Source organism: Hemiscyllium ocellatum, chromosome 2 (assembly GCF_020745735.1).
Source record: "Hemiscyllium ocellatum isolate sHemOce1 chromosome 2, sHemOce1.pat.X.cur, whole genome shotgun sequence".
NCBI classification, from domain to species: domain Eukaryota; kingdom Metazoa; phylum Chordata; class Chondrichthyes; order Orectolobiformes; family Hemiscylliidae; genus Hemiscyllium; species Hemiscyllium ocellatum.
The window spans coordinates 5,933,151-5,958,560 of NC_083402.1; the positions used below are offsets into that span (position 1 = coordinate 5,933,151).

The 25,410-nt window shown below is 42.4% G+C and overlaps 1 protein-coding gene across 1 annotated transcript in view; it reads left to right on the forward strand.

The window, feature by feature from the left end:
• Positions 1-25,410, forward strand: part of rictora (RPTOR independent companion of MTOR, complex 2 a) — a 212,927-nt gene that overhangs the window by 150,102 nt on the left and 37,415 nt on the right. Inside the window, exons 24-31 of the mRNA XM_060834273.1 lie at positions 1,866-1,942; positions 6,126-6,204; positions 7,859-7,968; positions 10,017-10,104; positions 10,454-10,546; positions 14,888-14,994; positions 19,191-19,420; positions 20,408-21,452. Coding sequence (XP_060690256.1) covers positions 1,866-1,942; positions 6,126-6,204; positions 7,859-7,968; positions 10,017-10,104; positions 10,454-10,546; positions 14,888-14,994; positions 19,191-19,420; positions 20,408-21,452 — 1,829 coding nt within the window. The remainder of the gene's footprint in view (positions 1-1,865; positions 1,943-6,125; positions 6,205-7,858; positions 7,969-10,016; positions 10,105-10,453; positions 10,547-14,887; positions 14,995-19,190; positions 19,421-20,407; positions 21,453-25,410) is intronic.

Below are 25,410 nucleotides of genomic sequence, written 5' to 3' on the forward strand. Positions count from 1 at the left end.
TGGGGAACCTTATCGAACGCCTTACTAAAATCCATATACACAACATCTACTGCTTTACCCTCATCCACTTCCTTAGTCACCTTCTCAAAGAACTCAATAAGGTTTGTGAGGCACAACCTGCCCTTCACAAAACCATACTGGCTATCCCTGATCACGTTATTCCTACCCAGATGTTCATAAATCTTATCCCTTACCATTCTCTCTAAGACTTTGCCCACCACTGAAGTCAGACTCACTGGCCTATAGTTACTAGGGCTATCCCTACTCCCTTTCTTGAACAATGGGACCACATTCGCTATCCTCCAGTCCTCTGGTACTATTCCCGTTGACAATGACGACATAAAAATCCAGGCCAATGGCTCTGCTATCTTCTCCCTAGCTTCCCATAGGATCCTGGGGTAAATGCCATCAGGCCCAGGAGACTTATCTATATTCATCCTTTCCAATATTCCCAAAACCTCTTCCCTGCATATTTCCAGGGCATCCATTCTAATTATTTGTGATTCCATATTCACATCAGCAACAGTGTCCTGTTCCTGAGTGAATACTGATGAAAAGTACTGATTTAATGTCTCTCCAATCTCCTCCGCCTCCACACACAACTTCCCACTACTATCCTTGACTGGACCGATACCTACCCTAGTCATCCTTTTATTCTTGACATACCTATAGAAAGCCTTTGGGTTTTCCCTAATCCTACCAGCTAAAGACTTTTCATGTCCCCTTCTCGCTTCTCTTAGCTCCCTCTTTAGCTCCTTCCTGGCTACCTTATAACTCTCAATCGCCCCTACTGAACCTTCACGCCTCATCTTTACATATGCCGCCTTCTTCCCTTTCACAAGGGACTCCAATTCCTTACTAAACCACGGCTGCCTCACAAGGCCCTTTACACCATGCCTGACTGGTACATACCTATCGAGGACACGCAGTAGCTGCTCCTTGAACAATCCCCACATCTCATTAGTGTTCTTCTCTTGAAGCCTGTTTTTCCAATCCACACATCCTAAGTCATGCCTCACAGCATCATAATTTCCCTGCCCCCAGCTATAGCTCTTGCCCTGCGGCGCACGATTATCCCTCTCCATCACTAAAGTAAAAGTCACCAAGTTGTGGTCACTGTCCCCGAAGTGCTCACCTACCTCCAAATCTAACACCTGGCCTGGTTCATTACCTAGAACCAAATCCAATATAGCCTCCCCTCTTGTTGGCCTGTCGACATATTGTGTCAGGAAACCCTCCTGCACACATTGGACAAACACCGACCCATCTAATGAACTCGAGCTATAGCTCTCCCAGTCAATATCTGGGAAGTTAAAGTCCCCCATAACAACCACCCTGCTACCTTCACTCTTTTCCTGAATCATCCTCGCAATATTATCCTCTACTTCTCTAGGACTATTAGGAGGCCTGTAGAAAACACCTAACAGGGTGACCTCACCTTTCCTATTTCTAACCTCAGCCCAAACTACCTCAGATGGCAAGTCCTCTTCCATCGTCCATTCCACTGCTGTGATACTGTCTTTGACAAGTAATGCCACGCCTCCCCCTTTTTTACCCCCATGTCTGATCCTACTAAAACATGGATTTGTGCCGTAAACCTCCACCCTGGCTCAGATTTTCTAACAAAATCAGTGCAAATCTCTCTACCTTTAACATCTCATCACTCATACAGCATTTGGTTAGGACTTCAAACTAATTTCCATACCCAAACCCTGAAGACTCAAGAGCTTGTCTGTTCTTTGGACAGGAGTCTCATCTCCAGCCAGTCTGTAATACAAAGCTGGGAAATAAATGCTGGCCATGAATAATTTTTATTTGAAACGGTCTGATCTTAGAGCTGTTTTGATGCATTTCTAATCTTCCAGGCTAATCTGCATGCACTGATCCAGATGAAACCAGCATTAGCCCACCTTGGAGACAAAGGCTTGCTGCTGCTACTTCGGTGAGTATTATTCCCTAGTCACCTGGATCTCATCCATGCCCACAGCTTGCAACCTGAAATTTCAGCAAGGCACTAAAATGGTGGCCTGCCTGGCCTGCACAATGAATAAAAACAAAATAATCAGCTTGTTCCTGTCTGCTGGAAAAACTTACATATTTACAGAAACAAAAACAGAAATTGCTAGAAAAATGCAACAGGTCTGGTTGCATCTGTGGAGAGAAAGCAGAGTTAGTGTTTTGGATCCAGTGACACTTCGGCGTATTTATAGACTTTGAGAAGCTAGAATATGGAATTGTTCCTTCATTCCTGGGTTAGAGGGATTTACTGTGTGATATCTTAGAAATGAAAAGTTAAAGATCACAAAGGGTTTACCCACTGTCTTAACCATTAGCGGATTGTGGTGTGTCCAGAAAAGCATCTAAGAAGGAATAGATGATGGTTTTCTGGCTGAATTTTTTAACAAGCAGATTTGGAAAAAAAGGCTTTGGAACTGTGCTGTAGTGCCCCCCTCTGAATGAAAGTTGCTTTTTCAGTGTGTACTTGGATATAATCGTTGTAGAGCAACCCTTCTCTCTTCATTTTAACACGCAAGCTTTTTTGGCATTTTTTCAAGCCCATTATGTCTCTGTAGAGCTGTCTTGTCATAATGAATGTGTCTAGAACTGCTGGGATATAGTTCAAGTCTGCGTGGTAGCATTTTCCCACTTGTTTAAAGAATCACTTATTTGTTAAGAACAATGTGTTTGGTTTGTTGAAAACCATGGTGAAAGTGTCTTGTTCCAGTTAGGAATAATGAAGAGAAACAAATTGCACAGTTTTTGAAATTAAATTAAAAATTTATACCATTGTTATGGCTCATGTAGCAATGGGGCTTGATTTTCGGCATACTCCACCCATCAGACTTAATAACAGCTCTTTAAATTAATCAATTACACTATTCAATTTCTCCAGTTGCCCTCCATTCATCCATAGTTATTTTAGATCATACAGTTTAGGAGTAGAACTAGGCCATTCAGCCCTTCGCGTTGGTTTTACCATTCGATCATGCCTGAATGTTTCTCAATACCATTCTCCCTGTAGCCCTTGATCCCCTTACTAACTAAGACCCTATCTATCTCTGTCTCAAATGTTCTCAGTGATTAGGCCTCCACAGCCTTCTGCAGCAATGAGTTGCACACATTCAGCATCCTTGGGATGATGCAGTTCTCCTCATCTCAGTTCTAAAGGGTCATCCCTTTTACTCACAGCTTGTGCCCTCAGGTTCTAATCTATTGGAAAGATCTTCTCCACATCCAATGTATCCAGGCATCTCAATATTCTGTAAGTTTCAGTTAGATCTTCTCCCTCATCTTTCTAAACTCCGATTGCAGACCCAGCATCCTCAACCGTTCCTCATATGACAGATGCTTCATCCCTGAGATCATTCTTGTAACCCTCCTCTAGAACCCCCTCCAATTCAAGTGCATCTTCCTTAGATCGAGGATCTAAAGCTGTCCACAATTTTCCAATTGCAGTCTAACCAGAGCCTTAAACAGACTGTAGAACATTTCTGCCCTGTATTCTTGCCCTCTTGAAATGCATGTTAACGGTACATTTGCCTTCTTAATTGCCAACTGATCCTGTCTCCTCTCCCCGACTTTTATGTTTCTTCCTGCCCTTTCCCACTAATCCAAGCTTTCTGTGCTTATGTCATAGTCCTACTGCACAGAAACAGGCCCTTTGGCCCAACTCATCCATGCTGACCAGCTTTCCTAAACTGAAGTAGTCCCATTTTCCTGAATTTGGCACCTATTCCTCTAAATCTTTCCTATCAAACCACCTGTCCAAATATCTTTTAAGTGTTGTAATTGTACCTGCCTCTGTTATGGACTAGGCCAGACCACTCAAAACCTCCTTAAGCAGGCAGCCCAGATCATAACTTTGCAATTTGTTTCAGTAAGTGTATAGTGAAAATTACCCAGAGTAAGTTAGCGAGGTTGACTACCAGGTTTTAAAATAGACAAAAGTTTATTCACAAAATTACAGAATGAAACACAAAGAAAAAGTAAAAATGGAACAATTGCTTACAGATTAAAGTTAGAAGGGCAAAGGAGAGAGAGCGAGATCCTGTTTCCACACAGCTGAACTGCTAGCTAGTTCTGGACTAAACTGCTCAGCTCGAGCTGACCACTCCCCTTTCATTGTACAGGTCACTTCTAAAACATGACATTTTGGCCTGACGTCTCATCTGTTTACATATACTGTAAACAAAATGGCCTCTCAATACCCTTTAGACTGGTTTGTTACAGAGGTTAATCAGAAACAGGAGCTGGTTTACAACCCCTCTGAAAAAAACAAAGAACACAGTATCCTTGAGAAAAGGAGCAGCTTTTAGATAAAAAAGGGGCCAGCTTTGTGACGCCTCAACCACTTCCTCTGGCTGCTTGTTCCTTATACAGACCACCCTCTGTGTGGAAGAAGTTGTCCCTCAGATCCCTTTTTAAATCTTTCTCCTCGCGGCTCAAAGCTATGCCCTTTAGCTTTGGACACCCCTACCCTGGAGAAAAGACCTTGGCTATCCTTTACACTTGCGTGGATCCTTGGTTTCACTGGTTAGTTTCTCCATTAGAGGATGAAAGAAGCAAATGGAGAATTTGCTTCTCCCCTTCCCTCCTTGTTGGAAATGTTCATGTGGTACTTGTCAGCTGCTGAATTCAGGGTTTAACAGATTGAGAAATGAAGAATGGAATATTACAAAAACCAAGATGGAGCTAGGGTCAAAGCTCTAACATGCTGTGAGATAGGGTTAAAGTTCTAACCTTGACTTTGACCTTGTTTTAACATGGATTAAAAGCCGTGAAATGTCCCAGCAGTGAATGAATAGCAGAGGCCAAATCTACCTGGTCAATTTGATGTGAAGATACCTCCTGTAAGACTCACATGTGGCTTAATAGTTGTAGCCTAACATCAGGAACTCCAAGTATGCTGGATGCTGTTGCAGTCATAATGATGGTAACCTGGTATACATCTATTATAGAGTCATACAGCACAATAGCAGATCCTTTGGTCCAACTCGTCCACGCCAAACATGTTTCCCAAACCAAACTAGTCCCACTTGCATGTGTTTTGCCCATGTCCCCCTCAACCTTTCCTATTCATGTACCTATCCAAAAGCCTTTTTAAATATTGTAACTGTATCCGCATCTATCACTTCCTCTGGCAATTCACTCCACATTACAAACCGCCATCTGTGTGGAAAAAGTTTCCACACGGGTCCTTTTAACATCTTGTCCTCACCACAAACTTGTGCCCTCTAATTTTGGACTCCCCTACCTTGGGGGGAGGAAAAAACCCTTGGCTACTCACTATATCTGTGCCTGTCATGGTTGTAAACCTTTATAAGGTCATCCCTCAGCCTCCAGCACGCCAGAGCGAAAAGTCTGCAATGTGTTCAGCTTCTTGACACTGAGTTGTATGGGGTGTTATTTCTAACATGCTTCTCAATCTCAAGGCTGGAGTAATCACGGAATTTTAAAGGTCACAAAAGGCTGGAAATGCAGTTCTTTCTCAATTCTAGCACAGCTTTAAAATTGCTTTCTTGTTTTCGAACCTAAGATCATAAGACATAGTGGAAGTAAGGCCATTCAGCCCATCGAGTCCACTCTACCATTTAATCATGGCTAATGGACATTCCAACTTCACTTCCCCACACTCTCCCCATAGCCCTTAACTCCTTGAGAGATCAAGAATTTATTAATCTCTGTCTTGAAGACTTTTAATGTCACGACCTCCACTGTGCTCCGTGGCAATGAATTCTACAGGCCCACTACTCTCTGGCTGAAGAAATGTCTCCTTATTTCTGTAATGCATTTCTTCAGAGTACTAATTTCTGCTTTGATGTTCCATTCCATTCACAAAATCACTGCATGCACAGGACTCTTCAAGTAGTTCACATTCATTAGCATGAAAGAACAAAGCAGCTATATGATACAAGCGTTAATATTGCATTGGTGTACGCAGTTTTTGACCATGCACGAGTGTGCATGGATTTGTGTGAAAATTGCTGTACACTTAGAATGAAAACAAAGGCCCAGTGGTGTTTCTAAGTAGACATAGCTTTTAATTCTCTTACTGTACCAATCTTGGTGTTTTGCTAAGTTGCTGACTGGGTTTCTGATGGAAATTCTATTGTTCGTTTTTTCAGCTTTTTGTCCATTCCAAAGGGGTTCCATTACCTGCATGAAAGAGGTTATGTTACCAAACAATTGGAGAAATGGCAAAAGGTAAGTGTGATGTTAAAACAATGATCAAGATTTAAATTGGAAGTTTTTTAATAAAACTGCTGCACTTGAAGTTCAATACTGTCTAGGACAAAAGCAACTAGCTTGATTGGCACACATTTAACACCTTCAACATTTGTTCTTTCCACTATTGGCACACCGTGTCAACAGTTGAAAATGTGTTGCTGGTCAAAGCACAGCAGGCCAGGCAGCATCTCAGGAATAGGGAATTCGACGTTTCGAGCATAAGCCCTTCATCAGCATTCCTGATGAAGGGCTTATGCTCGAAACGTCGAATTCCCTATTCCTGAGATGCTGCCTGGCCTGCTGTGCTTTGACCAGCAACACATTTTCAGCTGTGATCTCCAGCATCTGCAGACCTCATTTTTTACACCGTGTCAACAGTGTTTACCATCTACAAATGAATGTCTGAAGGCAAACCTGTGCTGAACATGCAAACAGTTCCAGTCTGTCTGGAATGCTCCCTCATTGCCTGTTCCAGTAACTTGTTTTTAAAACAACATGCATCTCCTTGCTCTGTTTTCTTGATTTAAAAGCATTATTTTCTCTCACTTTTAGTCAAAATTCAAAAAACAACTTTACAAATCATGCAAAACTATCCCAGAAAGGTGCAGCAATGGTTAACACTTCTAAATAGTCCAAAAAACACCCACCCCTAGAATTTGGGGTGGGGTTAGAAAGCGGGAATGGATTTCTCTCTGCAAAGATTCACTTTGGACTAAGTCATTCTTGGCTAATAATGGTTAGTCCATAAGGGAAGCAAAAAAGCAACATGTGAGTTGTTCAGGTGGATGCCTACCTGGTATTCTACCCCATGTACACAGGTTGCTGGGTCAGTTGTTTCTGGGACCCGACAGTTGCAGCATGCACGAGAGTCTTCTGATCTTGTGTTAATGTCATATCATCTTCTGGAATCTGCACTAAATTCGCCTGCCAATACAACTCAAGATCTCGTAGGTTTCTTTCACCTCTTTTCTTTCGTCAGTTTGCCTTATTCAGACTCCTTTGTATATGGTTTGCACTTTTCCTTTTTTCTTTGGTAGGCCATACCCGCCACCAATTTAACAGCAAACTATCCTAAAATTTTGAGTTTAAATTACTCTCCAGTAAGTCTGTTCAGTTATTGATTTTCCATCGCCTTTGGATAAGGAAGATAAATCTCATCTCAGCCGTAAGTATCTCACCTCCTATGCTAGGACTGTGATCCTCCATTCTAGATAGTTCTCAAACTCTTTTAGGAACCTTACATTTGAGTGTGATCATTCTGATGCATTAAACTCCAAAGAAATTGACATTCTCCACAATGTTAGCTATTCGTTGTGTCTCCTTACAACAAAAGCTGTTCATCAGCTGGGTAACGCATGGATCCAAGCAGCTCATAGAGTTTATATGAAAATTCTGAAATTCAACAAGGCGCTGCTTTTACAATCCTGAGCTTAGTTGGCAAGTTTGTTTGATTGCAAATGTCCAGAACAACTAATTGAAAACTGAGCAAATATTAAATGTTAAACTTAATCCTATGGCCCAGTGTGTTTTAATGCAGTGCTCTATAAAATTCCCAGTACGTGTTTAGGTCTAAATATTTAGAGGATCAATAGTTTAGAAAGCAATGCACCAACATTGTATTTGCTTTTAGGAATACAACTTGAAATATGTAGATCTAATTGAAGAACAATTGAACGAGGCACTCACTACATACCGCAAGCCAGCTGATGGTGAAAACTATGTTCGACGCAGTAACCAAAGGTGAGACTAGGAAAACTGATATTAACTATTTAATAAATAAAAAATTCTTTTGAGTTCCTAGTCACGGTGTTGATTTGCGTGAATCCCTTGTCAATGGTTGGAAACTTTCTTGCATTAATTTTATAGCTGAAAAGTAGCGCTTTTTGAAATGACAGGGGTATTTGGAGGACCAGGGTCCAAATTGCTGGCATCACCGTTTTTAAGAAGAGAAATCAAGAAGTCATGATTGAGTAACGTTCAGCTTGGATTTAAGACATTTTGTAGAAGGAAGAGAGGATTTGGAAAGGAGGAGGTTTCTGCAGTTTAATGGTGGGACAAACATGTAAACATCTGTTGCAACCATGAGGATTATGATTCTAGAGTGGCCTGCACACCACTGAACAAACTGAATAGTCCCACCAGTGTCAAGTTTCACAGTGTAAAATTTTGATTATTACTAGTACATTGGAACTACAGAGGAACCTTGATTATCCAAATATTGAATTGTCCAAAGGAGATATCTAGATCCCGATAGAAACATTATGTCGAAGAACTGTTTCGACACTGATCGCATAATTTGTTTACAGGTACAATGATTAAAAACAAACTTGGCTCACTGAAATGCTGCCGAAAGCGGTCCCGTACAGTCCAGGCGCCATCTTCAAATGACTGACCTCCCGTCCCCCCGCACTTTCCCCTTTCCCTGGAGTTCTACACAGGGTGTACCCTAAACCCCCTTCCCCAGATAATCTGTACAACATTGTTCCTGTACGAGGCAGAGATGGAACCTGTCAAAAAGTTGCAGTAAAAGGTTGTATGCATTTGTGTGTGCGCGCACTATTTGGAGACTTAACCCACAAAGGCTGCCTTACTGTTGGTGTAGAGTCTGGTGGGGTGTGGGGGGGGTGGTTGGAGAGAGGTATGGGGCGGTGTTGGATGGGTTTGTGGGGGGGGGGGCAGGGCTGGGTGGGGTGGGTGTGTGTGGAGGTGGATGGGTTTGGGGGCGGGCAGGAACAAACCGGGTTGAGTATGGACAGGGGGGGCAGTGTTGGACAGGGTTGGGTTGGAGCGGCCGCGGGGGTTTGCGCGCAGTGTGCTGCGGACTAGTCTCCTGAACGGGGAGCGGACTTCATGGAAAATTCCAAGCCCCAGAACAAATCCAATTAACCAAATAATCAATTATCCAAACAAAATAGTGCCCACCCATCTTGTTCAGATAATCGAGGTTCCTCTGTATTTGGATTATCTGCAGTGAAATCCAGTTGGGTTCTGTTTCCACCTGTGAAATGGTGTCATCGTGTGAAATTGGTCAGTAACAATTTAGTGAAGAAGAGAATTTATCTTTGTAATGTCTACACGTTCCTTAGCACTCCATCTCTGTTTCACAACAGAAGAGCATAGATATTGGAAAAAAAACAAAGAATTATAGATGCTGGAAATCAAAAGCAGAAATTGCTGGAAAACTTCAAGTCTGGCAGCATCTGTGATGAGAAAGCAGAGTTAACGTTTCAGGTCCGGTCACCCTTCTTCAGAACTCCATAATTCAGACATTGAAAATTTGGACCAGAATTAATGTTTGTAGCATATGTGCAACTACATGTAGATTACATGTAGATTTAGGCTAATAAATGTTTGCACTTAACTGGTCAGGTAGCTTGCAACAGGATTAAAGAAATGTAATTATTGCAGAATCAATCTTCAGCCATTGCATGTAAGCAATATTTTTAGTCATCAACTAATTAAATGACAGCCAGCTATGGTTGAAATAATTGGGACTGAATATAGTTACTACATTAGCCTTAACAGGTTATTAATTTCATTGCGGTGCATAAAAGTTCATCTAAGTGGTGCAGTGACAGCATTGGAAGTAATTTGTTGTATGTGAAGAGTTCTGCAATAACCTGAAATTTGACAGAGAGCCATATAAAGACAAGTTCTTCTGTTATCAGTCTTTGAAAACCAGACAGAAATCTAGAAATATGTTTGACAGTCCTAGATCTAACTTTGAAGGGAATTTAGTTTTGACTGCTATAGTTTTATTCATGTACTTTGTTTTTTTTTGTTTCTAGGTTACAAAGACCCTATGTTTACTTGCCAATTCACCTTTATGGCCAGTTGGTTCATCATAAAACTGGCTGTCATTTATTAGAAGCGCAGGTGAGGAAGGTATTGCGCGTGTATAGTGCAGAATGATTTAGTACAGATGCAGTATATTTATATGACTAAAGGTTGCAGTTTTGAAAACAAGATGCAGAGGTCTGAAACAATAACTTTTTTTTCCCTTTATGTAGAGATACCAGTATTTTCTTTTCTAATTTCACATGAAATCAGGGTTTGTGTGTCAAAGGCAGATATAGAGATTTGGGAAGAGTTCTATTCTGCGTCTAATCCTGCCCTAGAATGGGGACAGCTTAGAGAAAGCTTTATTTTGTATCTAATTCTGTGTTGCAAGTGTTTGATGGGCTAAGAAGTGATTCTTGAGAATGTTGGTGGTTTTTATTTACAGAGCATCGTTCCAGACCTGAGCTACACTGTGCGTTCACCCGTACTGGATAAATGGGATGGCATAAAGCAGCTGAAAGCAGCACTCTGGGCCTTGGTACAATTGTTTTCTTTTCTTTTCCAATTTCTAGCCTTTGTTTATAGCAGTTTTCTTTTCCTAGCTGCTGTAGTAAATGCACTAATATCCCTACATGCTTTCACACAAGAGATCATATGCGAGTGTCCTCACTTGAAACTGCAATTCCATTAGGGAAGGATTGAGCCATAGTTAAGGAAGGATGATATATTTCCAAGTCAAGATGGTGAAAGACTTGGAGGGAAAATTGCAGGTAGTGGTGTTCCCATGTATTTCCTGCATTGCTCCTAACCCAAGTAAAAATTTAGCAAATGTGTGGGAGTTAGAATAAATTAAGCAGTGCATCATTGGTTATTGCAGCAAATGAAAGGGTTATGATTTATACACAACCTCCATATTGATCAATTCTCTAGCATTCACAATAAAATGAATGAATTAGTTACCCAGCTAGGTTTGAATGGATGTGATATCGTAGGGATTAGGGAGACATAGCTGCACCATGGCCAGGAATGGGAACCGAATATCCAGGGGCTTTCACTTTTTAGGAAGGATAGCCAAAAAGAAAAAGGAGGTGGTGTAGCATGGCTGATTTTAAAAAGGAAATTAATGTGTGTGTGAGGAAGGATATTAGTTCTGAGAAAGTAGAATCTGTATGAGTTTGAGCTTAGAAACATTGGCAAAAAATAATAATTTCAGTTGTATATACCAAACTGTAGTAGTAATGTTGGGAAAGGCACTAAAAAGGAAATTATAAATGCAAGTTGTAAAGGTACCGTTGTAATTATGGGTAACTTCAATCTACATATAGATTGGGTGATTTAAGTTTGTAACAATACCATAGAGGAGGAATTATTGGAATATTTATATGCTAGTTTTATGAATCATGTATTGAGGAAACAAATGGATAAAATGTCATCCTTGATTCTGTATTATGTAACAAGAAAGGAATGGTTGACAATCCATTTGTGTGTGTACTCTTACGGAAGTGGGATTGCTATGGAACAGAATTCTTAATTATGGAGAGGGACTAGTTGTCTCTGAGACTATGCTCATGAATTCATAATAGTGTGGTACTGGAAAAGCGCAGCCAGTTGGGCAGTACACAAGGAGCAGGAGATTCGACGTTTCGGGCATAAGCTCTTCATCAGGAATGAGGCTTGTGGGTTGGGGCTGAGAGATAAATGGGAAAGGGTTGGGGGAAGGTAGCTGGGAAAGCAATAGGTGAATAAAGATGAGGGAGAAGGTCAGAGGGAGAAGTGATGTAAAGGAAATTGTGATGGTCTGAGGCCTGAGCTACCTATGATAAATTGGGATTATTCTTGAAAGGGATGATAGTTAATAGGTGATGGCAAATATTTAAAGAGTGGGTAGAAGAACGACAAAATGCCAGTCTGACATAAAAATAAAATGGCTAACAAGGGAAATAGTATCAAATTCAAGGAAGAGGCATACAAATTGGCCAAAAAAAGTGGCATCCCTGAGGATTGGGAACAATTTATAATCTGGCAAATGGAGAAAAAGAAACTGATTATGAGGGAGGAAATAGAATGAGTTTGCAAGAAGCATTCAAACTGATAATAAAATCTTCTACAGGTATATAGAGTCATACAGCACAGAAGCAGCCCATTCAGTCCAACTTGTTCATGCCAACCGAGTTTCCCAAATTAAACTACTGCCACTTGCCTGCATTTGCCCACTTGCCTCATATCCCACTAAATCGTTCCTATTCAAGTTCCTATCCAAATGTCTTTTAAATGTGGTAATTTTACCTGCACCTACCACTTCCTCTGGCAGTTCATTCCACATCCCACTCTCTGGAGAAATTGTTCCTCAGGCTCCTTTTAAAATGTTTCTCCTCTCACTTTAAAAAGTAAGGACTGGACAGCAAAAGTTTCTCTATGGACAATTTTATTTAATCCAGATACTTTCTTCAGTTACAATAATAATAAACTTTAAAAATGCAATTAGCTTTTCTTGGGGAAAATAGCTAGCAGGATAGAAGATAACTTGGTAACACTCCGCCGCATGGTCAATCCATTATAAACGTTTTCAGGGACATGCATCAAGAGGCCAAACTAATGCAGAATGAAAAATTATTATATCTGTTGCATACAAAATTTCCACACTCGACTGAATCACAAGATCATTGACTTGATCATTTTATTGGCAGGTTAGTTCCATATTACTCCGTTTCCCAAAATAAAAAAATTATTTCCTTTTTAAGATTTTGAGTGTAATTTTTGACCTATTAAGCTAGCTATGACGAGAAAAAGATTAGTAAAGGTGAATATAGGTTCCCTATAGTCAGAAATATGGTAATTTATAATCGACAACCATGGGATGGCAGGCTAATCCAATGCAAGCATTAGTTACGTCTTCACAAGCAAGACAAAATATAGGGAGCAGAGGTCCTAATGGAAAGGAGAAATTGGAAGAAATTAATGGGGAAAAGGTATTAGAGAAACTAAAGGAATTAAAGGCAGATAAATCCCTCTGGCCAGGATACTGAGTGGCCCTAGAAATAGCAGATGGTCATCTTTGAAACTTGTATAGACTCTGGAAAAGTTTTCTATGGAGGGTAGCTGACGTAACCCCAATATTTAAGAAGGGAGTCTGAGAAAACAGTGAATTATACACTGGTTAGCTTGATATTGGTAGTGGGAAAAATGCTGTAGTACATTATAAAAGATGTAATAGCAGAACACTTGGAAGAAAGTGACCAGATCAGAATCAGCATGGATTTATGAAGGGCATATTGTGCTTGATACATCCTCATAACAAGCACAGTGGATAAAGGAGATATGTTTTCCTGGACTTTCAGAAGGCTTTTGACCATGTCCCTCCAACACCCTATCCACGATGTTGACAATGAGATCTTTGCTCTGCAAATACTTTTTACTGTATCTTGCCATTATGATGACATTTAACTGTAAATTCCGGCCCCTGCACACACTGTTGCTCTAATTCCTGATTTTCATCAACCCTCATTCTTTCTGCAGTCTGAGAAGAGGAAATCATTGGATGTAAATGACAGAAATATTTGGAATTTTCTAGCCCACAAAGCAGTGAAGTCTGCCTCATTTGAATCTATTTATTCGAGGCTGATTTAGCCAGAATTTTAGTCAGTAATGGACTTGAGAGTTATAACAATGGGAAGCATACAATTGGAATTCAGACAGCAATTAGATTAGCATTATATTTATTGATGGGCACAGCAAACACAGTGGCTATTCCTATTTCATAAATCTTAATTTCTTGTCAATCTAGCATTCATTCCAGCTCAGTTCTGTGAAACCATATCTCTATACATTTTTTGATGCACTGCATTTTCCACACTCATCAGTTTGGAATTCAGGTACAGAAAACCCAGTTGCATCACAGCCATTTTACACTTAGTAGGGTACTAATTGTCTCAGGATGGGACACCTTAAAGAACTCTCAGCCCATCTGTAGTTCCAGCAATGACCTGTGTGTCTGCTACCAGGACTGCAGCCAGTCTTCCATGGTGAAGAGATAGTTGAGGTCAGTCTGAAAATACGTCTGGTGTATTGGTGCCAGAGCCCAGTGAAGTGAGTGAAGAATGGGTTTAAGAGCCAGGGGAAGTGTTCTGAACCCTGAGGGCAGATTTTGGCTCTGATTGGCACAGTGATTGCCAAAGAAAGTTTGCAGCCTACCAGGCTCAAACTCAGCTTGTAAAAACTGCCATGCAGCTTAGTTTGTCTGGAATGCCCCATCATGGGAGAAATAGCAGCAAGTTGGTGGCATAGTGCTAATGTCACTGAACTAGTAATCCAGAACACCACACTAATACTCTAGGGGCATGGGTTCTCTGCTCTAGTGACACTGTTGCAGATGGGGAATTCAAATTCATTAAAAGTCTGAAATAAAAAGCCATCTCCCTCGCAACCATGTATTCACTGCCAGTTATTGTAAATATTAATTTGATTCATTGATGTCCTTTAGGGAAAGTGGTCTGCCACCCCTATTTGAACTGACCTACATGTGAATCCAAACCCACAGCAATATGGTTAACTCTTCACATAATGCTGCGCAAAAAATTGTGACCCTGGCAATGACTGTAACATCCCAAGAATTTTTTTATAAATGAGACCAGCTGGGATCAAGCAAAAAAAAGCTGCAATAGCACTCCCTGACCTGGCTGTCAAACAGCAGCAGGGAAGTGTAACAGACAGCCCTACACTACTGTTACCTTCAAAACCTGCTCCAAACCCATCTGTTTAACCGTGCTTACAGTTGCCATGTTCCCTTTCTGATTCATGCTTTTTGTTTTTCTTTCTGCATAAGTGATGCAAGAAATTGGTTAGTAAGAAGCTTCTAACCTGAATGTGATGTGCATTTCAGGGTAACATTGGCTCGTCAAATTGGGGATTGAATTTGCTTCAGGAGGAGAACGTCATCCCAGATGTTATAGCCCTGGCCCACACTTGTGAAATTCTCTCTGTTAGAGGGTAAGTAGTAAATATCATGGAATGTGCCACCCATTTGTCCCACTGGGCGGATGCAACATGGGTTTGTGAAAGGCCCGTCGGGCTTAATTATTTGTTTGGGATTCTATGAAGACATTATGAACGTGGTGGACAACGGGGACCCAGCAGATGTGGTGTATCTAGATTTCCAAAAGGCATTCAACAAGGTGCTGCACAAAAGGCTGCTGCATAAGATAAAGATGCATGGTGTTACAGGCAATGTATTAGCATATGTAGAGGGTTTGCTAACCAACTAGAAACAAAGAGTGAGGATAAGTGAGCGCTGCTCTGTTTGAAAATCAGTGACTAGTGGTGTGCCTCAGGGAGCAGTGTTGGGACCGCAATTATTCACAACTTAGAGATGATTTGGAGCTGGGGGTGACATGTAGGTGTGCAGAAGTTTGTGGACAACATTTAGATGAGTGGCAGAGCAAAGTATGCAGAGGACTGTGAAAATTTGCAAAGGGACATAGATAGTTAAGTAAGTGGGCAAAGATTTGGCGCATAAAATACAATGTTAATAAATGCGAAGTCATCCGTTTTGGTAGGAATAACAGTAATAAGGGCTATTTCTTGAATGGTAAGAAATTGCAGCATGCTGCTGTGTAGAGGGACTCTGGGTCTCCTTGTGCATGAGCCACAGAAGGTTGGACACAGGTGCAACGAATAATTAAGAAGGCAAATGGAATTTTGTCCTTCATTGCAAAAGGGACTGAGTTTAAAGGCAGAGGGGTTATGTTGCAGCTGTGCTGGTGAGGCCACACCTGGAGTACTGTGTGCAGTTTTGGTCTCCTTACTTGAGAAAGAATGTACTGGCACTAGAGGGGGAGCAGAGGAGGTTCACTAGGTTGATTTCAGAGTTGAGACTGAGTAAACTGGGATTATATTCATTGGAATTTAGAAGAATGAAGGAGGAGGAATCTTAACAAAGTATATAAAATTATAAAGGGAATAGGTAAGATGGAGGTAGGGAGGATGTTTCCACTGGCGAGTGAAACTAGGACAAGAGGGCATAGCCTCAAAATTAGGGGGAGCAGATTTAGGACCGAATTGAGAAGGAACTTCTTCACCTACTGGGTTGTAATCTATGGAATACCCCACTCAGTGAAGTGGTTGAGGCTTCCTCAGTAGATGTTTTCCAAGCTAAGATAAATAATTTTTTGAACAGTAAAGGAATTAAGGGTTGTGATGAGAGGTGGAGCTGAGGCCATGAAAAGGTCAGCCATGATCTTATCAAATGGCAGAGCAGGCACGAAGGCCCAGATGGCCTACTCTTGCTCCTCACTCTTATGTGGATCTAAATAAGCATGATAGTGAGGTAGTCTCTCTCGGTGCCTGAATGCCTCAGTAACAAACTTTCCCTCATCTGAATCACTGCGGATTATTGAAGTTTGCTGTATTCGTTGAATATATAGACTGTACTTATTGCTTTCTGATATTTTGCTAATGTATAAGGTAAATAACTTTCCCTGATGATGAGTCCCAAGTCTTAATAAAGTATCTGAATACTTCAAAGGGCTTCCAGTTTTTCAGCTCTCTTCCAGGTACCGGGATCCCTCTTTTGTTTGTGCACACATAAGTAAGACCTGGATAGCATTCACATTTGGACTGATAGTGGCACGTTCGCACAACACAAATTCCAGGACTGTGTAAACATTTTGGTTACAACAGCAGGTCAGAAGCTAGGAATGCTTGCTAGCAATTCACCTCCTGACACCTTAGAGCCTGTTCATCATCGACAAGGCACATGTCAGGACTGCGACGAATACTCCCGCTTTCCTGGATAGGTGCAGCTCCAACAACACTTTAGTTTGATACCATTAGAATAATGGTATGGCTTGGCTGGCATCCCCTCTACTACCTTCAACATTTACTTCTATCACCAGCATCAGCAATTTATAGCATCTACAAGATTACCTGAGTTACTCACCAAGGCTTTTTTCATAACATCTTCCAAACCTGCAACATCAAGGCATGGAGCACCACCTGCAAGTTTATCTAAGTCCCACTCCATCTCACTGTTCGTTCATTGTAACTAGTTCAGTCTCCTGGAACGCCCTACCTAACAGCGCTGCAGGTATGCCTACACCAAAAGTAACAAGCCATTTTCAACACAATATAGAACATAGAACAATACAGCACAGAACAGGCCCTTCGGCCCACGATGTTGTGCCGAACATTTGTCCTAGATTAAGCACCTATCCATGTACCTATCCAATTGCCACTTAAAGGTCACCAATGATTCTGACTCTGCCACTCCCACAGGCAGTGCATTCCATGCCCCCCCCCCCCCCCACTCTATGGGTAAAGAACCAACCCCTGACATCCCCCCCTGTATCTTCCACCCTTCACCTTAAATTTATGTCCCCTTGTAACACACTGTTGTACCCGGGGAAAAAATCTCTGACTGTCTACTCTATCTATTCCCCTGATCATCTTATAAACCTCTATGAATTCACCCCTCATCCTTCGCCGTTCCAATGAGAAAAGGCCTAGCACTCTCAACCTATCCTCGTACGACCTATTCTCCATTCCAGGCAACAGCCTAGTAAATCTCCTCTGCACCCTCTCCAAAGCTTCCACATCTTTCCTAAAGTGAGGCGACCAGAACTGCACACCGTACTCCAAATATGGCCTTACCCAAGTCCTGTACAGCTGCAACATCACCTCACGACTCTTAAATTCAATCCCTCTGCTAATGAACGCTAATGCACCATAGGCCTCCTTACAAGCTGTATCCACCTGAGTGCCAACTTTCAAAGATCTATGAACATAGACCCCAAGATCCCTCTGCTCCTCCACCTTACTAAGAACCCTACCGTTAACCCTGTATTCTGCATTCTTATTTGTCCTTCCAAAATGGACAACCTCACACTTGACAGGGTTGAATTCCATCTGCCAGCCCAGCTTTTCTTCATATCTAAGTACCTTTGCAGCTGATAACAGCCCTCCTCGCTATCCACAACTCCACCAATCTTCGTATCGTCTGCAAATTTACTGACCCACCCTTCGACTCCCTCTTCCAAGTCATTAATAATATCTTGGCAGTAGCACCATACAAACATAGTACCTGATGTTTCAGTTAGAAAAGCTGCTGTGTTTGTCAGCTCTGCGGATATTTGATATTTGTTAATGGTGCTGCTGTTACAGTTACCATATAGCAATGTGCAACATGTTTATACTGATCCCAAGCAATGGGCACTACATAACTGCACTGGAAAAGAGATGCACGGAAGAGACAGTGAACTTGTGTTGTTGGTAGAAGTACTGCAGTAAATACAAGTGTTTGAAAAATAAGCTGCGGTCAGCATGGTTTTGTGAAAATTATATCATTGCTAGTTATGTTAAAAATCTCAACACCAGCTTAGAGTCCAACAGGTTTATTTGGAAGTACAGGTTTTTTTTGGAAGTTTGAGCACTACTCCTTTGTCAGGTGGCTCGTGGGGCAGGATCATAGGGCACAGAACTTATACTGAAATATCAAAGTGTCATACAACTGATGCGATGGATTGAACAAATCTTGATAGCTATTAAGTCTTTAATCACTTAGAACAGGTTGCAGGTTTTGCATCATTAATATGTAAATCCCAGAACAACTTTCAAGTCACATTTCTGAGCTAATTTACGATTTTTAAAAAAATAACATCTCAATTCAAACAATGGATTTAAGGTGTGGGATTACAGACTATCTGTATCCCAATCTTGAGTCAGACCGATTCTATTTCCAATGTAGGAATTTATAAAATGTCACAAAGACTGACTGCCTACAGATTATGTATTTTTTGAACAAGATAGAATGTATCTACAAATGCAGATTCACCCCATAGACTTGTAGGGGTGTCTGCCTGCATGTGAGTGAGACGCCTTTTGGACTTTAACCTGATGGGTGGTTTTTAACTTTGTCCACCCCAGTCCAACCCCGGCACCTCCACATCATTGTGGAAGTATGTTTCTAGGATAATTACCAATCGATGAAGTAATGGATAGAAGCGAATGATAAGTGAATGTCCCTCTGAATTATTTTCTCCACTAACAGGTCTGATAATCATTCTGAATCTTATTCTCCAGTAAAAATCCTAATAAAATGGCCAGATAACCTCTGCATTTGTGCCTTCAAAAATGCATTTAAGGGTGCCTTTTATGTCCACTGATCTGTGTTCCTTTTTCTGTTCCCACAGGACGTGTTTGTACGTACTGGGTCTCTTGGCAAAAACAAAGCAGGGGTGTGATATCCTGAAAAGCCATGGTTGGGATTCAGTCAGGCACAGCCGCTTGCAGCCCTGGCCTGTGGCTCCTGATGACATGGAGCAGCTGTACAATGAGTTGTCCTCAGTCCCGAGTACGTTGAGCCTCAACTCTGAATCTACCAGTTCCAGGCATAACAGCGAGAGTGAGTCAGTGCCTCAGAGTGAGTATCATATGAAGTGGGACTTGCCTCAGTGCTCTCAGCATAATGAAGTTATCTTCCCTTCAGCGTGGATCTCTGAGTGAAATGTGCAGTGTTTGCTGGCTGGTTGCTTAATTCCTCATCATACAATGTTTGCATTCCTCTCTCCTCTCTCCTGACTACCACCTGATGAAGGAGCGTCGCTCCGAAAGCTAGTGTGCTTCCAATTAAACCTGTTGGACTATAACCTGGTGTTGTGTGACTTTTAACTTTGTACACCCCAGTCCAACACTGGCATCTCCAAATCATCTCTCCTGGGAGTGTTGATCTCTGCTGGGGGAGGCTTGGCAACTGTATGTATAAGGTTCAACTACCCAATTGAAGTTGAGCCTAAAAATCTACAGAGTAACTCACATTATAAAATAGAGACATCACTTGGCAATTTCATAGTAATCATCAGAAATAGAGCTGGCTCCTGTGGCCAAAGAGATCAGAAAATGCTAAGGGGAAGCAGCATTTTTTTAATCTTCCGTGGGATGTGGCTGTGCTGGCATTTGTTGTCATCCTGAAACGACCCTTGAACTGAACGGTTTGCTCAATCATAGAAAACCGTGAAGAGCGGGCCATTTCGCTAAGAGTCACACATAGGTCAGAGAGATGAGGGTACCACATTTTCTTCCTTACAGGATGTTAGTGGACTGGATGGGTTTTTACAAATATTCGCAATAGTTTCATGGTCACTATCACCGAGGCTAGACCTCATAATCTACCAACCCAATGCCATTGCAAATGGCAGAGAGGTGCAGTGCTTTCTGCAGTAAGTTCTGACAGAGGGAGATTGAAGCCAAGTTCCGAAATGTTAAATGCTCTATCTTGAGGTGGCTGCAACAATCAGTTGCAGTTTGTCCTATTTCAGCTTTAACAATCTCAATTGGGCAAGATTCCATAGAGCTCCTTACATCGCATATATAAGTTAATGGATGTGCTGTGGGCTTCTTTGTGTTACAGGCATGTTTATTATGGAAGATGATCGCTATGGCAGCAGCACAACCAGCACTTTTTTCCTAGATATCACTGAGGAGGGTGATCAGTCTTTGGAAAAGCCCAAATCGGCTAAAGAGAAGGAACGAAGCCCCTTGAGCATCCTCAGCTCATCTAGATTTGTCACTCGGCGCTTCTTCAATAATCTGACTTCACTACCTAGCAAGAAACTGCGCAGTGGCAACGATTCCAAGTCCAGCAAGGCAGCAGCAGATACGAAGCAGGTTCAGCGGCGCATTCGTGCTGTCACTGAACCAGCCAACAGCACTGAGTATTTGCACACTGAGGTGTTTACCAGCATCTTCAATGGTAACCGATTGCACAAGAGCCACACATTGAGTTTGGAGACCTCCTTTGTTGGGAGTAGGGATCATGGCAACAGAGGAAGCTCACAGAGCATCTCTGAGTCTGAACTAAAGCGCCCAAAAACTATGTTGGGAGATAATCACCAGGAACAGATCATAAAGGATCGGTCTATGGGTGACAGCACGACTGGCACACAGTTCAAAAGCCGCAGCCAGAGCTTTAACACTGATACAACGACTAGTGGCATTAGCTCTATGAGTTCTGTCAGTTCAAGTCCATCTGGTGAAACAGTCCGCCTGGACCCTGCCAATGCTGACACAGACTGTGGCAGCCTGAATACAATCGTCAGTGCACGGACAGTGAAGACCAATGTCTCCCTTACTCCCCAGTCAAATCACCTACCTCTGTCCAAGTCAAACTCTGTGTCACTGGTCCCTCTGGGGTCGTCTCACACGCTCCCCCGAAGGGCGCAATCACTGAAAGCACCTTCAGTTACTACCATAAAAAGCCTGACCGACTACAACTTTAGTTATACAAGCCCACGTGATGCATTTGGGTATGCCACACTGAAACGACTACAGCAGCAGAGGATGCATTCATCACTGTCACACTCTGAAGCCCTGGCATCTCCAGCAAAAGATGTGCTGTTTACAGACACAATTACCATGAAGACTGGCAGCCTGGATTCACGGTTGACACCAAGAAGGTAAATAAACTATCCTTCTGTTATATATTGAATAATACCATATGTTCAGAAAGGAGGATCTCTAAGCAGTGCACAAGAACATTATCTTTCAATGACACGCCTAGCCCTAATTGACAATTCTGGGATATCTGAAAAGGTTGGAAAATCTGTTGGAATTCTGTGAAGATGTAATTAATTAATAGAGTTGACAAGGGGAAGCCAGTCAATAAGGTATCTTTGGAATTTTTGTGAAAGCGTTTGACCAAGTTTCACATCAGAGAGTATTGTGCAAGATTAAAATGCTTAGGTTTGGTGGTAGTGTATTGAGATGGATGGAAAACTGGTTGGCAGAGAGGAAATAAAGTTTCGGAATTAATGGGTCTTTTTCAACTGGTAACTAGTGGGGTACCACAGGGATCCATGCTGGAACCCCAGCTATTCACTATATAGATTAATGATTTGAATGAAGGAACAAAATGTAACATCTCAAAGTTTGCAGATGATGCCAAGTTGGGTGGGAGGGTGAACTGTGACAAGGATGCAGAGATCCTTCAACATGATCTGGACAGGTTGGGTGAGTGGGCACATCAATGGCAGATGTAGTTTAGTTTGGATAAATATGAGGTTATTCACTTTGGAAGCAAAAATAAAGCAAACTACTACCTGAATGGCTGTAAATTGGGAGAGGACAGTGTGCAGTGGGACCTGGATGACCTTGTGTACCAGTCGCTGAAGGCGCAGCAGGTGGTAAAGAAGTCTACAAGGATTTCAGTGAGTCTCTCTCTCACTGCACCCCCCAGGTCATCTCCTCTGCAAATGAAATGTTGGCCTTGATTGTGAGAGGTTTCGAGTACAGGAGCAGGGATGTGTCGTTGCTGTTATACAGGGCCTTGGTGAGGCCACACCTAGAATATTGTGGGCAGTTTTGGTCTCCTTTTCTGAGGAAGGATGCTCTTGCTCTTGAGGGAGTGCAGCGAAGGTTTCCCAGGCTGATTCCAGGGATGGCAGGACTGACGTATGAGGAGAGATTGACGAGGTTAGGATTGTTTTCGCTGGGGTTCAGACAAATGAGGGGGGAATCTCAGAAACTTATAAAATTCTAACAAGACTAGACAGGGTAGATGCAAGGAGGATGTTCCCAATGGTGGGTGTGTCCTGAACCAGGGGTCACAGTCTGAGGATTCCAGGTAGGCCACTTAGGAAGGAGATAAGATGTTTCTTCACCCAAAGAGTGGTGAGCCTGTGGAATTCATTACCGCAGGAAGTATTTGATGCCAAAACATTGAACAGATTCAAGAGGCAGCTAGATATAGCACTTGGGGTGAATGGGGTCAGAGGTTATGGGGAGAAAGCGGGATAAGGCTATTGAGTTGGATGGTCAGCCATGGTCGTGATGAATGACAGAGAGCAGCTTCAAGCCCGAATGGCCTCTTTGTGTTCCTATTTTCTATGTTGTGACTGCAGCAACTTGTATAGTACCTTTAATATGATTAAAACTTCACTTCCTAGGAATCTTAAGGCAAAACTCGAGTTCATTAGATGGGTCGGTGTTTGTACAATGTGTGCAGGAGGGTTTCCTGACCCAATATGTCGACAGGCCAACAAGAGGGGAGGCTATATTGGATTTGGTTCTAGGTAATGAACCAGGCCAGGTGTTAGACTTGGAGGTAGGTGAGCACTTCGGGGACAGTGACCACAACTCGGTGACTTTTACTTTAGTGATGGAGAGGGATAATCGTGCGCCGCAGGGCAAGTGTTATAGCTGGGGGCAGGGAAATTATGATGCAGTGAGGCATGACTTAGGATGTGTGGATTGGAAAAACAGGCTTCAAGAGAAGAACACTAATGAGATGTGGGGATTGTTCAAGGAGCAGCTACTGCGTGTCCTCGATAGGTATGTACCAGTCAGGCATGGTGTAAAGGGCCTTGTGAGGCAGCCGTGGTTTAGTAAGGAATTGGAGTCCCTTGTGAAAGGGAAGAAGGCGGCATATGTAAAGATGAGGCGTGAAGGTTCAGTAGGGGCGATTGAGAGTTATAAGGTAGCCAGGAAGGAGCTAAAGAGGGAGCTAAGAGAAGCGAGAAGGGGACATGAAAAGTCTTTAGCTGGTAGGATTAGGGAAAACCCAAAGGCTTTCTATAGGTATGTCAAGAATAAAAGGATGACTAGGGTAGGTATCGGTCCAGTCAAGGATAGTAGTGGGAAGTTGTGTGTGGAGGCGGAGGAGATTGGAGAGACATTAAATCAGTACTTTTCATCAGTATTCACTCAGGAACAGGACACTGTTGCTGATGTGAATATGGAATCACAAATAATTAGAATGGATGCCCTGGAAATATGCAGGGAAGAGGTTTTGGGAATATTGGAAAGGATGAATATAGATAAGTCTCCTGGGCCTGATGGCATTTACCCCAGGATCCTATGGGAAGCTAGGGAGGAGATAGCAGAGCCACTGGCCTGGATTTTTATGTCGTCATTGTCAACGGGAATAGTACCAGAGGACTGGAGGATAGCGAATGTGGTCCCATTGTTCAAGAAAGGGAGTAGGGATAGCCCTAGTAACTATAGGCCAGTGAGTCTGACTTCAGTGGTGGGCAAAGTCTTAGAGAGAATGGTAAGGGATAAGATTTATGAACATCTGGGTAGGAATAACGTGATCAGGGATAGCCAGCATGGTTTTGTGAAGGGCAGGTCGTGCCTCACAAACCTTATTGAGTTCTTTGAGAAGGTGACTAAGGAAGTGGACGAGGGTAAAGCAGTAGATGTTGTGTATATGGATTTTAGTAAGGCGTTCGATAAGGTTCCCCATGGTAGGCTAATGCTAAAACTACGGAGGTATGGCATTGAGGATACATTAGAGGTTTGGATTAGGAATTGGCTGGCTGGAAGGAGACAGAGGGTAGTAGTTGATGGATTATGTTCATCTTGGAGCGCAGTTACTAGCGGTGTACCACAAGGATCTGTTTTGGGACCATTGCTTTTTGTTATCTTTATAAATGATCTAGAGGAAGGACTTGAAAGCTGGGTAAGCAAGTTTGCGGATGACACAAAAGTCGGTGGAGTTGTGGATAGTGAGGAAGGAAGTGGTAGGTTACAGCGGGATATAGATAAGTTGCAGAGCTGGGCGGAAATGTGGCAAATGGAATTCAATGTAGCTAAGTGCGAAGTCGTTCACTTTGGTAGGAATAACAAGATGATGGATTACTGGGCTAATGGTAGGCTACTTGGTAGTGTGGATGAGCAGGGGGATCTTGGTGTCCATGTACACAGATCTCTGCAAGTTGCCACCCAGGTAAATAGTGCTGTGAGGAAGGCATATGGTGTACTGGGCTTTATTGGCAGAGGAATTGAGTTCCGGAGTCCTGAGGTCATGTTGCAGTTGTATAAGACTCTGGTGAGGCCTCATCTGGAGTATTGTGTGCAGTTTTGGTCGCCATACTATAGGAAGGATGTGGAAGCTTTAGAACGAGTGCAGAGGAGGTCTACCAGGATGTTGCCTGGAATGGTAGGAAAATCCTATGAGGAAAGGCTGAGGCACTTGGGGCTGTTCTCATTGGAGAAGAGAAGGTTTAGGGGAGATCTGATAGAAGTGTATAAGATGATTAGGGGTTTAGATAGGGTAGATACTAAGAACCTTTTACCGCTAATGGAGTCAGGTGTTACTAGGGGACATAGCTTTAAATTAAGGGGTGGTAGGTATAGGACAGATGTTCGGGGTAGATTCTTCACACAGCGGGTTGTGAGTTCATGGAATGCCCTGCCTGTATCAGTGGTGAACTCTCCTTCTTTATGGTCATTTAAGCGGGCATTGGATAGGCATTTGGAAGTTATTGGGCTAGTATAGGTTAGGTAGGATTCGGTCGGCGCAACATCGAGGGCCGAAGGGCCTGTACTGCGCTGTATCCTTCTATGTTCTATGTTCTAAAATGTATGATACCAAGTCACATAGGGAGTCATTGGTTCATGTTATGATCCTGGCTG